This window comes from Etheostoma cragini, chromosome 1 (assembly GCF_013103735.1).
Source record: "Etheostoma cragini isolate CJK2018 chromosome 1, CSU_Ecrag_1.0, whole genome shotgun sequence".
In the NCBI taxonomy this organism is placed as follows: Eukaryota; Metazoa; Chordata; class Actinopteri; order Perciformes; family Percidae; genus Etheostoma; species Etheostoma cragini.
In genome coordinates this window covers 6,365,402-6,382,353 of record NC_048407.1, presented here as the reverse complement: position 1 = coordinate 6,382,353, position 16,952 = coordinate 6,365,402, and the positions used below count along the sequence as shown (strand labels likewise).

Here is a 16,952-nt window from a genome sequence, read left to right as displayed (position 1 = left end):
CTAATGTAACAGATTGGAAGCCTGTACATTTTTAAGTGCTCATATTATGCTTTTGGGCTTTTTCCTTTACCTTTATTGTGTTATATATCTTTTTTGAGCATGTTATAGGTTTACAAAGTGAAAATTACCTAAGTCCACCCCAAAGGGACTTACCATCTCCAAAACAACCCTTCACAAACTGCTCCAAACTGCTCCAGTCCAGCCTTTACTTCTGTGATGAACGTGCCTCACTTTGTAACACACGTTATAAAGCTCACCAAGCTGCAAGCATGGCACTCCCTCATACCCTGCTTCTGACTGGCTAGTACTCCTGACCTAGCTACTTGACATGTGGGACTCCCAACAAAGATGGAATAGAAGTGTGATGTCTCACTCGGTAGCTAAAACAGAGAGCTCAACACACAGGGTAAAAATAAAAGAGCTTTAACAAAAATATGGTATTTTTTGAAAATTAAACCATGTAGGAAACGTGAAAATGAGCACAATATGAATACTTGAAGGTTATTTTAGATTTGGATTCCCAGCAACACCAGCGCAGAGAGGACACAAGCATGAATAAATAAAAATTTATATTTTATTAATGTCTATTTGAAACAAACCTGACAGCCTACACCGCACATTGCCCCTCAGTGTACTTCGTCCACAGCAATCACCGGGTATCTGTTCACACAATGCAGCAATGTGAGCTATTTAGATTAGCTGGCTACATGGTTAAACCTCATTAGCTCTTCCCAGTGTATCGCCGTGTGTATTTTCTCCACAGTAATCCCACCGATCGGTCCCAGAACGTCCCACTTAGAGAAATTTGTTGGTACATTTTTACAATCATTACCAGGAAGTCATTTGTCACATGCACAACAATTAAAGAGCAGTAAAATTTGTGTTGCTCCTTCCAAAGATTCTACTACAAACTGTAGTAAAAGAAAAAGCATTCAGTAAAAATAAGAATATAGATAGAAGTGAAAATAAAAAATAAAATAGAATATACAGTATAAATATAACAATATAAAATTAATACAAACTAAAATTGAGTACTGCTGCAGGCTGCTGTACAGAAGTGATATAATGAATAAACTGTAATGTGTGTCTGTTTTTTTTTGTTTTTAAAAGGTAGTAAATCAAATTAGAAAATATTAAGGCCAATAAAAGGTATAAATCACCATTTAACAAGGTATTCATTTTTTAGCCTGAAAAGCCAGACACAAATCAAAACATTAGGTCCGGGAACACACCATTAATCCGAGGGGCGGGATGAACGGTTGTCTTTCAAATTCCCTCTGCTATAGTGCTACAACCATGGATGTATTAAAAGAACAAGCGCTACAACCAACCAGAGCAAAAAAGAAGGTAGGTGGAAGGTGGAGCTAGTTGATAGATTGAAGTGTCCATATTATAATAAAAATCACATGCTAACGCGAGCATGCTAGCTTGTTCTCAATGGCAAAACACTGCTACAACATACACTAGTTGATCATAATCTCCAAAATAACTACTTCCTGTCCCTGTTCTGCAGGTATTCCACGAGTGGGCCTCGTCAAGAAGAAGTCTCCCAGCTTATCCTGCCTTGGGCTGAACAAAGCTGGAGAAAGAGTTATCTAGCTGATGGGATCTTACCGAGCTACTGAGCATGTGCGGCTTCCAACGAAGATAGTAAAGAAGTGAGATTTCTTACTTTGTATCTAAAACAGAGACCTTAACACACAGGGTGAAAGAGGATCTGCAGCAATGTGCAGTACAACAAAATGTGTGTGTTTTTTTTTTTAAATGAAACCATGTAAACCTATTCTGGTACAACCTCAAAATACAATTATTAACCTGAAAATGAGCAGAATCTGGGCGCTTTAAACTCTTGCCGTATCCGGTTGGCAAAACTGTGGATAAAACATTTTGCCGCTGAACTGGATGACTAGAGGCTGCTGAACGTCAAGCTCCTTAACATCTCTGACAGCTAAGCTACCTAGAAAAACATGGGCAAATGCAAATAATTCTGATAAATGGCTAGAGGACTAAAGACTGGTAGTGTGTTCCAAATCGCGCACTTCTGTACTAAATACTAACTTTTTGAGTACACTTCGTTCACATTGTCGAAAGTGCGGGCAAATGCAGTACACTTTAATACCCGGATGTTGTACTCAAAACGGCCCAAAAATTGAGTGCGTATCGATGCACACTTTCAACACTCAACGGTCGCCATCTTGGCTACGTAGCGGAAGGGGCGGGGCTAACAACAGTCTAAAAACTTTTCATTAATGGCGGCCGTAGACGCGATAGCGGGGCTGTTAGGAAAATTCCGTTACATAAATACTTTTTCTCTGATCATTGTTAAAACTGTTTGCATTATGACAAGACAAATCAATGCTACTGCTGTGACATCTGGTATCTGGGAACCGCTGCCTTGTCCTTATCTGGAGCACGGTGTGGTGCTGGGAAGAGAACAGGCGCCCCTGGCCTGTGTCAAATTATTCTACACAACATTCTTTATTTTGACTGTGTGATTTATCTCCTTCTGCGTTGTATTACAAGAGCTGTTGTGGAAGGCCGGGGGAGCAGTCATTTTTCTGTACTGATGCTGTGAGTACTGTAAAAACTGACCTACTTGCACAGTAAACAGAACTTTATTATAACTTCAGTGGTTCTTGTCTATTCTTGATAATGTAATTATTCTAACACTATTTCAGGCCTGTAGAATGGAAAGACCAAGAGGGGAAGCGAGCCTCCGCAAAGCGTACCTCCTATACCGCCATTTTGATATTAACAAGCCATCACCTGCCATTAGCATTCCATTGACTGCCATTGATTTTGGAGTTGCTTTGACAGTGAATCATTTTACATCTGAAGCGTTTAAAGACTTTATTTGTCCATGCTTTATTTCTAAAGAAACACAAAAATGTATAAAAGACGTTACCTTGTAGCTTACGTTATGGCCCTATTCCAGGCGTTTTTCTAAAAATAGGCTAACGATTGTGTCAAAGCCGTTTGTCAAATTAACGTATTGTCAGGAGAAGCTCGCAGGCAATCGGGGGGACGTGGAGGCATGCAATCAAGGGAGAAGACCATAGAGAGTTTATGAAAAGCATTGTAACAAAAATTTTCAGCAACATTTTGATGGATTGGAAATACTTTAGTATGTGGCAAGTGAAGTCACACCAACGCTGTGCACGGAGGTTCTGTGGTGTCTGGACACTGCAGACAAACACCACTCTTTGTGGAAGAAAAAGCAATTCAATGGAAGCACATTCCATGAGATCACAGGTTCACTTATTTTCAAATATAATGGCATCCCAAGTTCAAACAGTGCATGCTTGTTTGCTTGTCGGCTGTGGCTCAGTGGTAGAGCGGTTGCCTGACAATCGGAAGGTTGGTGGGTCAATCCCCTCCCCTGCAGTCATTGTCGAAGTGTCCTTGGGCAAGAAACTGAACCCCGAGTTGCCCCCGGTGCTGCGCATCGGAGTATGAATGTGTGTGAATGTTTATCTGATGAGCAGGTGGCACCTTGTACGGCAGCCCCGGCCACAGTGTATGAATGTGTGTGAATGGTGAATGTTTCCTGTAGATGTAAAAGCGCTTTGAGCAGTTGTTAAGACTGGAAAAGCGCTATACAAATACAGCACATTTACATTGTCTGTCTGTCTGTTTTCTTGTATTTCACTTGCCTCATGGAATATATTCAGTTGTGGTTTGGGGTTTTTGTTGTGATTATTTTTCCCTCTTGGCCCTCCTGATGTTTGTGTCTCAGTGTTCTCTCCAGTCTCATGTTGTTGGTCTGGTCTTGTGTTCCCCTCAGTGTCGATATGTTCTGTTTCCTGTTTTATTTTGAAGTCTGTTTTTTGTCTCGTCTCGCTTCCAGGTTTACTTTGTGTGTCTTCCCGCTCTTGTGATTACCTGATGTTTTCCACCTGATTCCCTGCCCTCTTGTAACCTGCCTCTCGTTGCCTCTTTCCCTTTTGTATTTATTGTCTTTGCTTCCCTTTTCTCTTGTCAGATCCTCTTGGTTAGTCTGCCTGTTTGTTCCTTGTCTTTCTGTGAGTTCCCGTTCCTGCAACCAGCTTCCCTGTGAGTCTCCCCTGCCTTTTTTGTCCTGTCTGTTCCTCGCCCTTTTTCTCCCTGGACCCCTGTGGATTTTGTGTTTTGGAGTTTTTGCATTTTTCCTTGGAGTTTTGGACTGTTTTTTCCCTTGTGGTTTGTTCTGTTTTTTTTCAATAAATTATCCTGCCATTGCCTGCTAACTCTGCGTTTGGGTCCTCCTTCCTGCCAAACCATAACAATATTCCATGTGTACTCATTTGTGCATGAGGTGTCTGTACATACAGAAGAATGTTCACTTAGTTTTAAGTGGTTACAATGGCATCAATGAATGCTTCTGCTTCATATTTTATCTATTAATTTTATTCTAAAGGGGGAATAAATGCAAGATGTCATAAACAGGTATTAGAAGTATGAGGGTTAAGTGTACCATGGCATGTGATTTGACAAAGTCTGAGAACAAATATAATATAGTAACCCTCATCTGTCCAAGGATGACAAAGCATTGAGATGCTGCTAGACAGTTTCCCCCTCCCTTCCAGTCTTTGTTAAGCTATGCTTAATATGTGCTGGATCACAGTATCTCAATACTGCACGCACAGTATCTAAACCAAATTTCTTTAGAGTTAAAAGTAGATTTTTACCACTTCAGGCTGTATTTTAGTAAAATGTGTGCAGAGGAACATACCTGAGTGGGATATTTTGGCCCTCTTTCCATATCTGCCAGAATCTCCTCCAACCACATTATCCATTCCACCCCACTCAACCACCCAGTCACGTTTTGGAGTTTTGGAGAAACCTTCTCAGTGTAATTAGTCAAGCACTTTAAGACCCACAGGGATTTTGGAATTCCCCCCTTCCTTCCTCCTGTACACTCACAGTCAGTTCCCTGTGTGTTTTGGGAATATATGTGTCAATAAGAACATTATCACCACTGTCAATGAAAACATTTATCAATAATTTAATTCCACCTGCATGTCAAGTTTTCCATGAAGTTTTGCTAGCTCTTGGTGTCAACCTTAAAATAATGTAGCATCATACTGTCCCTAGACTCTACAGTACAATCCAAAATGGGTTCATTTTCTAGTTTTCTTTGAATAAATTAGGTCCCAGTTTGTCGCCATGCTAGATTGTAGCCTCAACAGGATGTGCATTTTCAACATTAAAATAAGTAAACATGACAAAACAATGCTCTTAGTTTGACGACATGTCGCCACCATTTCATATTAATAGTTTATACTGTGTATTTACTGTATATTTTACCTGTGCTCATAATTCTGTTCCCTTCCATCTGTGTTCTCATCTCACATCTCTACCTCCTACCTATGTTTTCGCCATGCCTTTCTATTCTTGCTATTACTCATCTTACCCAGCCTTAAGAGACACAGCCAACCTGTGCTGTGTCTCTTCTTCTTCTTCTCCATGTCATATGTAGCGTTTGGTGTAACTTTCAATGAGCATCAGTAAAGATAGTTACATTTGTTTTGGAAATTAATACACATTATGCATCCAATTTCAACAGAAGGCTTTAACTCATTGTGACATACATGTTTTTACATATTGCACAGCCACACATGAATTCCAGATAAAGTATCTGATGGATGTCAAAACTGCAAGAGCCTGGTAGTACTTTCTACTAAACGAATGTGGCATTTGTGAACTGAATTAAACATGAGTTAAACATAGCTAGAGGGTCAGAGGAGATCCAAGACATGTTATATATTAAGTCTAGACGTGTTTAGAAGTGAGAGTATCATGGTTAACTTCAATTATCATATCTTGGAAAACGTATTTTGTTAGAGGGCCCGACCTCACCTGAAATGAGCTTTTTTATTGTGAAAAGAGAAAGGATGAAAGCAAATTTTATATTGAGCTGAGTTTTTGAGATTGTGACATATTTTGTTTGCATTCATTTAAATTGTAATTGATTTGATGATGTTGCATTTTTTTTCCTTAATATTTTAATAACTTTTCTCTGTACCCTACTGTTTAAATAACGTTGCTGCATTTTACTTTTGGTCACATAGTTTATATACCTATAATTCCAATTCCAAAAGCACTATATGGATCAACTCCATAAGTTGTCTCTCTTTATGGCTATCTCTATAAATGTAAATAGTTAATGTCTTATTAGACTGGCATAAATAAAGGATATACAACTGCACAGAGCAGTATAAGCTCACGTACCCAGATGCATACTGAATGCGGTAAATGGTGCCCTGTGCCCCTATAAACATGCTTAACATGAGAGGCAGCTAACGTCTTTATAGAAACAGGACTGAAGCAGACATGAGGCTGCCAACACAGAGCCAAGGTTAAAGATAAGAGAGAAACAGGACCCAATTTAACTGCCAAGGCAAATTAAATCACTGTTTTACATTCTCACAATGTAGAGTCAACCTCCTTATAATAATATACTGTATGTACCTTGAATCTGACCTTAGAATCCTGGATGGATGGTTGAATGTGCAGAGCATGCCCTTGACTCTAAGCACGATGAGAGATTTAAATCTCTGTACCATTGAGCCTATTATGTGAGACAGAAGTTGATGAAAAAGACCTTTGGGCTTTGGGATTAAATATCCAAACTAATGTGATTAGCTTTCAGTTCCATTTATGTTTAATTTTAAAGCACACAAAAGACAGTTACTTTCAACAGTTTTGTAATTCAAAATCATCTCTATTGTAGCTACTGTAGTCCAGTATTTTCAAAATGTGAAGCACTTCAAGGATCCAAAAAAATTGTAAATCAAATGTTCTTAAAGGAGAATTCCGGTTGATTCCAACACATAGCTCTGTTGTTTGTAGATTTGGAGTGCTGTCTGTGGAGAGGAAAACAAAACCAATCGGTGCTGCCTACACCGTGTTATCCTCCCGCTAGTTATATATATATATATATATATATATATATATATATATATATATATATATATATATATATATATATTTATATATATATATATATATATATATATATATATATATATATATATATATATATATATATATATATATATATATATATATTTATATATATACATATATGCTGTTTATACAGGGGGGAAAATAAGTATTTGAACACCTTGCTATTTTGCAAGTTCTCCAACTAAGAAATCATGGAGGGGTCTGAAAATGTCAGTGTAGGTGCATGTCCATTGTGAGAGACATAATCTAGAAAAATGAATCCAGAAATCCCAATGTATGATTTCTTAACTACTTATTTGTATGATACAGCTGCAAATAAGTATTTGAACACTTGTCTATCAGCTAGAGGTCTGACCCTCAAAGATCTGTTAGTCTGCCTTCAAAATGTCCACCTCCCCTCCATTTATTATCCTAAATTAGATGCACCTGTTTGAGGTCGTTAATTTTTTTCAATTTAATTTAATTTATAGTATAAATTCATAACAAGAGTTATCTCAAGACACTGTACAGATAGAGTAGGTCTAGACCACACTGCAGAATTTACAAGGACACAACAGTTCTAGTAGTTTCCTCCAGAGCAAGCAACAGTGCGACATTAGCTGCCTATGAAGGTTGCCCTGCTTAAACCAGCACATGTCAAGGCCCGTCTTAAATTTGCCAGTGACCATTTGGATGATCCAGAGGAGTCATGGGAGAAAGTCATGTGGTCAGATGAGCCCAAAATAGAATTTTTTGGTCATAATTCCACTAACCGTGTTTGGAGGATGAAGAATGATGAGTACCATCCCAAGAACACCATACCTACTGTGAAGCATGGGGGTGGTAGCATCATGCTTTGGGGGTGTTTTTCTGCACAAGGGACAGGGCGACTGAACTGTTTTAAGGAGAGGATGATAGGGGCCATGTATTGTGATCATTTAGGGAACAACCTCCTTCCTTCAGTTAGAGCATTAAAGATGGGTCAAGGCTGGGTCTTCCAACATGACAATGACCCAAAGTACACAGCCAGGATAATCAAGGAGTGGCTCTGTAAGAACCATATCAAGGTTCTGGCACGGCCTAGCCAGTCTCCAGACCTAAACCCAATAGAGAATCTTTGGAGGGAGCTCAAACTCTGTGTTTCTCAGCGACAGCCCAGAAACCTGACTGATCTAGAGAAGATCCGTGTGGAGGAGTGAAATCCCTTCTGCAGCCTGTGCAAACATAGTGAAAAAATACAGGAAACATTTGACCTCTGTAATTGCAAACAAAGGCTACTGTACCAAATATTAACATTGATTTTCTCAGGTGTTCAAATACTTATTTGCAGCTGTATCATACCAATAAGTAGTTAAAAAATCATACATTGTGATTTCTGGATTTTTTTTTAGATTGTGTCTCTTACAGTGGACATGCACCTATGATGACAATTTCAGACCCTTCCATGATTTCAAAGTGGGAGGACTTGCAAAATAACAGAGTGTTCAAATACTTATTTTCCTCACTGTATATTCTTACCTTTCTTGCTTTATTAATGAAGTTGGGACCATCAGCTGTGTTGTGCAGAAGTCCGGTTGACACACAGCTGACAGCCCTACTGGACAACTGTTAGAATTCATATTATGGCAAGAACCAATCAGCTAAGTAAAAAGGAACAAGTGGCCATCATTACTTTAACAAATGACGGTCAGTCAATCCGGAAAATTGCGAAAACGTTAAATGTGTCCCCAAGTGCAGTTGCAAAAACCATCAAGCGCTACCAGGAAAGGAAGACCAAGAGTCACCTCTGCTGCTGAGGATAAGTTCATCTGAGTCTCCAGCCTCAGAAATCGCAAGTTAACAACAGCTCAGTTTAGAGACCAGATGAATATAAAACAGAGTTCTAGCAGCAGACACATCTCTAGAACAACTATTAAGAGGAGACTGTAAATAGCAGCTAGGAAGCCACTGCTAAGGAGAGGACACAAGCAAAAGAGATTTGTTGGGGCCAAGAAACACAGGAAAAAAGGCTATATAGAGCTTGGTTCTAATAGTTGATAATGATTCTGTAATATATTTTATGTCATTTTGTGTCTGTTATGTTTAATTTATTGAGTAATAAAGACATATTTTTGTTAACAAATGGTTTTTCTGAACATCAATGACATTCAAAACAGTGATAACTAAAACAGATATACAACACACCATGTGTTTGTATACAGATATGTATTGCAAACAGACCTAAGTGCTACACAGTTAAGAACATCAGCCTCTGCACCACCAAAGTGAACATAAAATAACTAAAATAAATATATAAATATATAAATATAAATATATATAAAAAATAAATATATAAATATATAAATGCATGACACTGTTGTCGAAACCCACGCAATCGACACAGACACACTTGCAAACGGCATCTTGGAAGTTTGTGATCAATACTGTATACCCCTTGGGGTTTCAAGGGCCAAGGGCTAGGGGTATGGGGTAGGGGTAAGATGGAGAAATGGGATTGCCCAAAGTGGGTCAAAATGTACTGTAATAAAATATATTACAAAATAAAAAATATGATTTAATAATGTACTGTAAACCAGAGGTAACTGTGGTTAGTCTCTGGTGAGTGCACCGGTACCGCATTGCTTCCTGATTTCCCTGCCACTGTTTGGTTTGAGGCCCACATAACCCTGACCCGCCACCACATTTATTTGACAGCTAGTTGCGAGTTACTGTTCATATTGGGGTTCTACATTAAAAACACACGAGCCACACAGTTATGGATTAAACCCCCCAAAATTAAAAAAATTTGCCGACAGCAGTAAACACACTTATAGGGAGGGTTACCATGATGGCAGTGGTGGAGGACATGGGAGATATGACGAGGGAGGATATCCCAACCAGAGACTGATGAGGTGGTCGTTGCTCTTGCAGCCATGGGATTTGGATATTTGTCATGTCAAAGGGGTTGACCAATGTAATCGCACCCCTAGATCCTTAATTTTATGTTCGTAACTGTTCCATCTTTCATGCCTTAAACTGCTCCTGTGGTACCCAGGGTTGCTTGATCTTGGAGATAGATGCACTGCATGGGGGGGAAGTAGAGAAAGATTATTTACATGTGACTATGGGGAACGTTTTGGCCATCTCGCTAATTTGCCTTCGAACCTGACCTTAGTGTGGTGTTATTTTAAGAAAGGAAAAACAAAAGTAAGGAAAAAAGGTGTGTTTTTGATTGACGTGCTTAGGGGAACCCTGTTCTTAGGAGGGGGGTGTTATGACCCCTCATTTTTCTGCCTGCTGTTCTGGCTTTCCTGACTGAGCTAGCAGTTTGGGAGGGTTTAATTGAGAAACCATGTTCTTAAAGCATTCTTACGAAACATGTTAATGCATCAATAATATATATAAAAAAATTTAAATAATAATATAACACTGACAAGGGCCATTCTGCATAATGATTAATTTGTTCTATCAATATATTTTGGATATTTTTAATAAAGCAATTTTGTTTTCACCCAGCAGGAAAAGTATCAAAAATATGTAGATTTTTTTCCAGCATTAAATAAGTAAGTATTATGATTAAAACTTAAAGCACCAAAAGTAAAAGTACTCATTATGCAAAATTTTCTAATTTTATTTCCGAAAAATTTAATATTGCTGGATTATAATCCTTGATAGATTTAATATGTATCACTTTAATGTGGCAGCTGTGTGAAGCTCATTTTAACCATGATCTTAACCTATAATAATATATCATAATGAATTTGTTGATAATAATAATCTGACTCGGTAACTGAATCTATTGAATAAATATAGTGGAGTATAAAGTGGCCTACATTAAGTCCCTCTGAATTCTAGTGGAATAAAAGTACAAAGTAAATTGGCCACACTTTAAACCATGGCTTTGAGGAACATTTTACCTAAAGGCTGATGTTGAGTAATGAGCCAAGCCCACCAGCGCAGCCGCGCTAGCGACGTACTACTCGGGGTAAAGACAGACAGCGGTCTACAACTGTGCAGCGTTTAACATTTGGAAGAGTTCCGTGTCGTGGAAAATATCTAACACAAACCAGCCCCCCACATTTAAAACACAATGTAGCATTACATTCAACACACCATATCGACACGTCGTTGCCATGGTCTTTGGATTGCACTCATCACTGCAGCAGTCACACTGTGTAACATTAATGTATTCAAGTAACCCTAAAATCTCGCGGTGCTACCATTCAGACATCTTGCATTTCACTAAATCTGGTCTTGGAGAACATTTTCATTAAAAAAACTGCACACTATATATATGCCGCACAGAAACAGGCTGTCTTAGTCGTTAGAGCGAGGATTAGTTTTTTTCCGGATGTGAGGCTGTGAGACCGAGCCTCGAGTGCCAATCCCGCGGAGTTTAGACGGTCTCTCACGGGGGCTCTCTAGCCGTATTGTGCGTCATCTCCATCGCTCGCTGCCGTTTTGTTATTTTTCTCCGTTGAGGAAACATGGCAACTCCCGCCGCTGTCAACCCGTCCGGTAAGTCACTATCCCAGTCTGTTGGTGGAGAGGAAACGGAATGTTTACTTATGGTATCTGAATATAGAAAAACAAGCTGTCTTTTAGGAAGACTGTTGCTGAAGAGGGCTAAAGCACCTACAGGCCGCCGAAGCCTGGCTTCAACATCTATCCCCCTTCCCCCACTGAACCGCCGCTCACAACACTTTTATTCTTCACAGCGTTGCCACCAATTTAGGTGTCAAAACAACTTGGTTGTTGTTTAATTATCTGCATTTATTTCCATACAGTATTGCATCTTAGCTTCTGTTTTTCTCAGTAAAGCTAGCCAAATGCATTCATTTTGCCGACCCTTTGCTTTCCTCACTCTGATACAAAAGGTTATTTTGCATATCGTTGCCCTACATCACTGCCTTTCATTTGTGATGTTAGCCTACATCGGAGACATTTTACAATTTGTTGTCGTAAATAGGAGACAGACAGACTGACTTTCTCTGTTGCTCGCCTGTTGATTCATTATTGCATTGAAAGGGTTTAGATATCCCGGGTAGGCTATAATGTTACTGCTTTCATGGACAGAGCCAAATGCTAAACCCAATATAAAAATATTCTAATGTTATACCGTTGTAGCATTTGGCCTGTGGTAGGCTACGTACGAGAGGCAACATTAACATTTTACGATTCTTTTAAAATCATTCTGCAAACCGGCATCTAGCCACCAGACAACATGTACCGCGTGTCTGAATAATATGTTAACTTTCAGAATCCGTGCCCCTATTTTTGACTCAGTCCTTTCTCTCGGTGGGCAGCAGGGCATTGTGTAAACCAGTAACTTGGCCTAATAAAAGTTACAATTTGACTGAAATACGTGATCCTTGGTTGTTCACACGTTTGCCGATTTATTGGAATTCGATGTTAATATGTAACACATCTTAATGTGAATGTCTGAGTGCTATGTTTGTTTCCGGACAAACAAAGAAAGTGTAAATTGATTAATGTTTAAATAGAGTCTGGAGTGATGTTCTCCCCTTGCCGAGTTGCTTGGATTTTACTAGTACAGGTACAGCAAAAAGCACGGGTCTCAGTTAAATTTGAATATATGTATTTGAATAGATTTTTTTTATATTTCTCACCCCAGAATAGACAGTTAATATAATTAAAAAAATATATACTGTATATAGTAAATAGTGTTAAAAGAAGGCAGTTAATCACTTTAAAATGGTCTGAGTCAACTTGGCAATACATTAACATAATTACAATTAAAATAGGCTATTGTACAAATGTACTGTGACTATTGCATATTACTGTCAGTGTGGATATGGCTTGAGGTTATTATTATTCAGCATAATTAGAAAAGGAATGTGGTATAAATGATTCTATATGGCCTCCTTTGTTTTTAGCCTCCTCAAATACAATTTCATAAGCATTCAAGTATAAGAAAATAACAGCGAAAGGATCTGTCCAAATCATGAAAGAGTGGCAAAGTAATTCATCTTGTGTAAAGGACTCTCAGAATATCGGAGACCTCCGTATGAAAACATGTCAACCATACTCTACCTCACGCTCTGTGCCACTTCATTGGCAATGCAAATGAAAAAGGAATATAAATAAAGAATTGTGTGGTTATTAGCACCTTGGCTGCATACAGAGTGTTGAGAGGTGCTGTTAGAATGAACAATGACCAGATGAGAAAATATCAGTAGGTAAGTATTATCAGTGTCAGATAAAAGAAGGGCATTGTAAAAAGACAAAGCAAAATTCCTTTTCTTTCTCTTGTTTAAATAGACGAGGGACTGTCTGTCATTGCAAATAAGAGTAATGCATCTTGTATGAAAGCAGCAAAAACTGTCTAGGCCAGAGAAAAACCTATTGCTTTAATTGTTGTCCCCTGCATGTTGTGTTTGTTGTAATGGTATGATCCACTCAAAAGTTTGAGGGAAGCGTGCAATGAGAGCTACGTGCAGCTTCACTAACCGCCCAGTAAGAAAAAGTCATGCTTAACTCTGCAGCTGTTGTTGCTGTAGCCAGAGGAGGGCAAAGTTAGCCTGCTGATCTGTGATCATCCTCCTTGTGATCATCCTTCTGCTGTCCCCTGGCGTGGCAGCACGGTCCGGTGTGTTGACCTCAGACCAGATGCCTGGGCATGTGGAAATGCTGTGTCACTGCAGGACTACCTCCAGCTGGCCGTCCGCCAGATCCAGTTGGTGTAAGAGCATAGAGAGATAATGAGACATAACCTAATGAGGGCTGTGTGTTTGGAGAGGACAACGGCGATTTCAGGACCATGAAATATACAGATCAAACTGCAGAATGTATAGAAAACGTTTGAGTACTGCATGTACTGTGGGGTGGTAGTAGCTCAGTCAGGAGGGAACCAGAGGGTCGGTGGTTCAAGTCCCCATACGGACCAAAGTGTGGTGGACTGGTAGCTGGAGAGGTGTCACCTGGACACTGCCAAGGTACTCTTGAGCAAGGCATTGGATCCTCAACTGCCCGGGGCGCCTTTCCACGGGCAGCCCCCTCACTCTGACATCTCTCCATTTAGTGCATGTATAGGTACTGAGCATGTGTGTGTAGTTCAGGCCTGTGTGTAATAACAACAGAGTGTAAATTGTAATTCCCCCTTGCGGGATTAATAAAGTATACCTTATTATTATTATTACAAAATTCCCCTCGAAAAGTCACTTTTCTGTGTTTTCTGTCATATCTACAATGTCATACTGTTTGATTTCCATTTTTAACATTTCTACAAACCCCTGTGAGCTAAAACGTTAAGATTTCCAACTATTCTAACACTCCGGTTTCAACAGTTTTTTCTACTCTCGGCTCATACTACCCTGGATCTCCACTAACAGTGGAACGGCTGAGGATCGGCCAATGATCCGCAGTCCTGTCAATACTACTAGGTCTGAATATGTTGCGGAACGGTTGCAGCTATGACTGACAGCTGAAGTCACAAGGGTCCACAAGATATCGCAAATTCACGTACGATTGCGCGATAAAACAGGCTGTAGTTTCCATAAACAGAACCACAAAACCTCTGACCCATTATGACGTTTTCAAGGTGTAACGCAGGAAAATATGATCCACCGTGAGCACTTTTTGGCTTATTTATCTATATTACAAAAAGGATTTTGTATAACAAATGCATTTACACTGAGGAATGTTTGGAATAAAAACAGGTTTGATACAGTACAGAAAGACAGGTATCTAGCAATTTCAAAAGAGTGGAGTGATTTCTTGTTACTCTTTGCTGGATTATGTGTTTGCTGAATAACGGGACACGCTTGAACAAACTCAGAAAAGATGGTGAATATAATTGAATCAGTAAATTTGGTCCAACATCAATGACATTCCCTTTCTGGGATTGTTCAGATGCGCCCGTAAATTCTGACGGATGTCCCTCTTTATTGGCTGGATGGCCGTTACCGTCATCTTTCTTTGTGTTGGCGTTCTAAACTCCAGTGGGTTAATGAGGATTATGGTAACCTGCTCCTCAGATCTCTGCAGGGTAATATCTGTTAGGTGTGACAAAATCTCGGCCCTACAAGATCTCGCAAGATGACATAAGATGACAAGATATCTCGTCAAGGTCAAAAGTGTCCCACGATATCAGTACACAAGTGCAGAACAGCAGCCTTGAAATTAGCATAGAAAATTCCCCGCCCGTTCTTTAGGGCTGAACGCAATTGCATTTTTCCACCCATATTGGGATTTAATATGCGCTTAATTTTTAACCTCTTTGTCTTCTGTATTATTCAATAAAGACAAGTGATAAATCATCATACAGTATGAACAACACAAGATTAGATAGATTAAACAAAGCCTGTATGTGATGATGAAATTAGGTGATGCATGAATTTATATGAATAACATCTTTTATTTAACTACTTCAATCACAGTAGAATATTGAGCACTGACCAAGCCTGGTGTAAACATGCATAGGAAAGTCAGAAACAAATCACACAAACTACAGTGCCGATTGCAGAACTATAAAAACAAATATGTGGCTTTACATTATTATTTACTGTAATAAACATATGTAAACATGTGGATTGCACTTTTTAAGCAATCTCTTTAAACTTTACTAGACAGTTAAATAGGTAAAAATAGGAGAGAGAGAGAGAGAGAGAGAGAGAGAGAGAGAGAGAGAGAGAGAGAGAGAGAGAGAGAGAGAGAGAGAGAGAGAGAGAGAGAGAGAGAGAGAGAGAGAGAGAGAGAGAGAGAGAGAGAGAGAGAGAGAGAGAGAGAGAGAGAGAGAGAGAGAGAGAGAACCCTTTGAAGCTCCACAACAACCTAAACAAGAATTGGCCACTAGGGGGTGGTACAATGGACGTAGACGCGTTTTTGGCAAATAACTCAATACATTTATATGGGAAATTTGCAATTGCAATTTCTGCGGCAGTAAATGCTATCATCACAAAGATTGGGGGCTTTATAATTGAGGTAGAAGGGTTTTGGCCTTTTAACCAATGAATGGGAAAATTGCTATTGCAAATCACCACAGACTTTACAGTTCGTATTTAGTGAAATTTCCAGACATTTGCCTTGCCTCTGTCTTTCTTTGGGTTCTGCTTTCACATGCTCATCTTTTGCAGGCTTGCTTTCGTGGGCTCCACGGGTTTCAGGGGCGGCGTGCGCCAGGGGGAATCGCGCTGGGGAGGCTTGGACTAACTGCTTGCAGTTCTAGTTCTGTTTGCTATCAGACGGAATTCAAACTGAGGCTCCTTCAAGCAAACAAGTCAGGGGAGAGCAAAGAGTTGTTTTCCCCTCCGGTGAGGGCGGGACTTAGATGCGCTCTGTGGATGTGATATAATTGCTCTCGTTGTATAGTCTGGCTAATCAAACAGACCCTGAGTCTGTGTGTGTGTGTGTGTGTTTGTGTGTGTAATCCCTTTTGGAATATTAATTGTCCAAAATGGTAATTGGCCTGAGGCTGTTTAATAGACTTGGTGGTTTGGGGAAAGACATCTGTAGAAAGAAACAAAAGCTGACATTGAAGAGAGAGAATAGAAACAACCTTGTCTGAGGGAGAGCAGTGATTGAAAAGGAGAAAGTACGCAACATTCCCCCTGGTCTCCCCACAGGCTCATTAATGCGTTTGACCTCGGGGCTTTTTACTTAAAAGTAGGCTTCTGATCAACTGTTGCTGTGTGCCGTTAAGACATTGCACCAACGTGCATTTAAAGGAATATGAAGAAAGAGATTGTCAGCGTACCCAGTAATAGACAGCTGGGACAGTCTTGGTTTCAGTGCTCCTTGCAATCGCTTTAGCTACATTATACTGAGTGACAGTGACACTAAGAAGTATTTACCCCAGGTTGACTGCTCTTGCCTCAATACAACTCTGGGGTAACTACCCTACAACATTATGGAACGGATCCCTTCAGAGATAGACCTTTTAAATCTCTTTGGGACCTTTCTGTTTAACCAGAAACAGCTCTGAAGTCGCTAGTGCTAAACCCACCAGAGTCCAATCAAAAAAGCATTAGCTTTAGCGTGTATACAGCCAATGTATTTTCACATGTCCATAAACTATGTGTTTATTT

General features: G+C 39.6%; 1 protein-coding gene and 1 long non-coding RNA gene across 2 annotated transcripts in view; one reads left to right on the top strand and one right to left on the bottom strand.

The window, feature by feature from the left end:
- Positions 1–687: 687 nt before the first annotated feature.
- LOC117948909 lies at positions 688–15,509 on the bottom strand. The gene is made up of 3 exons (XR_004657595.1): positions 15,420–15,509; positions 11,889–11,891; positions 688–699 (listed from the first exon to the last, which is right to left on the bottom strand). It is a non-coding gene; the product is annotated as an uncharacterized LOC117948909 (long non-coding RNA).
- arnt2 (aryl-hydrocarbon receptor nuclear translocator 2) overlaps positions 11,051–16,952 on the top strand; it is a 50,070-nt gene continuing 44,168 nt past the window's right edge. The window contains exon 1 of the mRNA XM_034874754.1: positions 11,051–11,424. Within this exon, the coding sequence (XP_034730645.1) occupies positions 11,394–11,424 (31 nt within the window). The 5' untranslated portion in view covers positions 11,051–11,393. The remainder of the gene's footprint in view (positions 11,425–16,952) is intronic.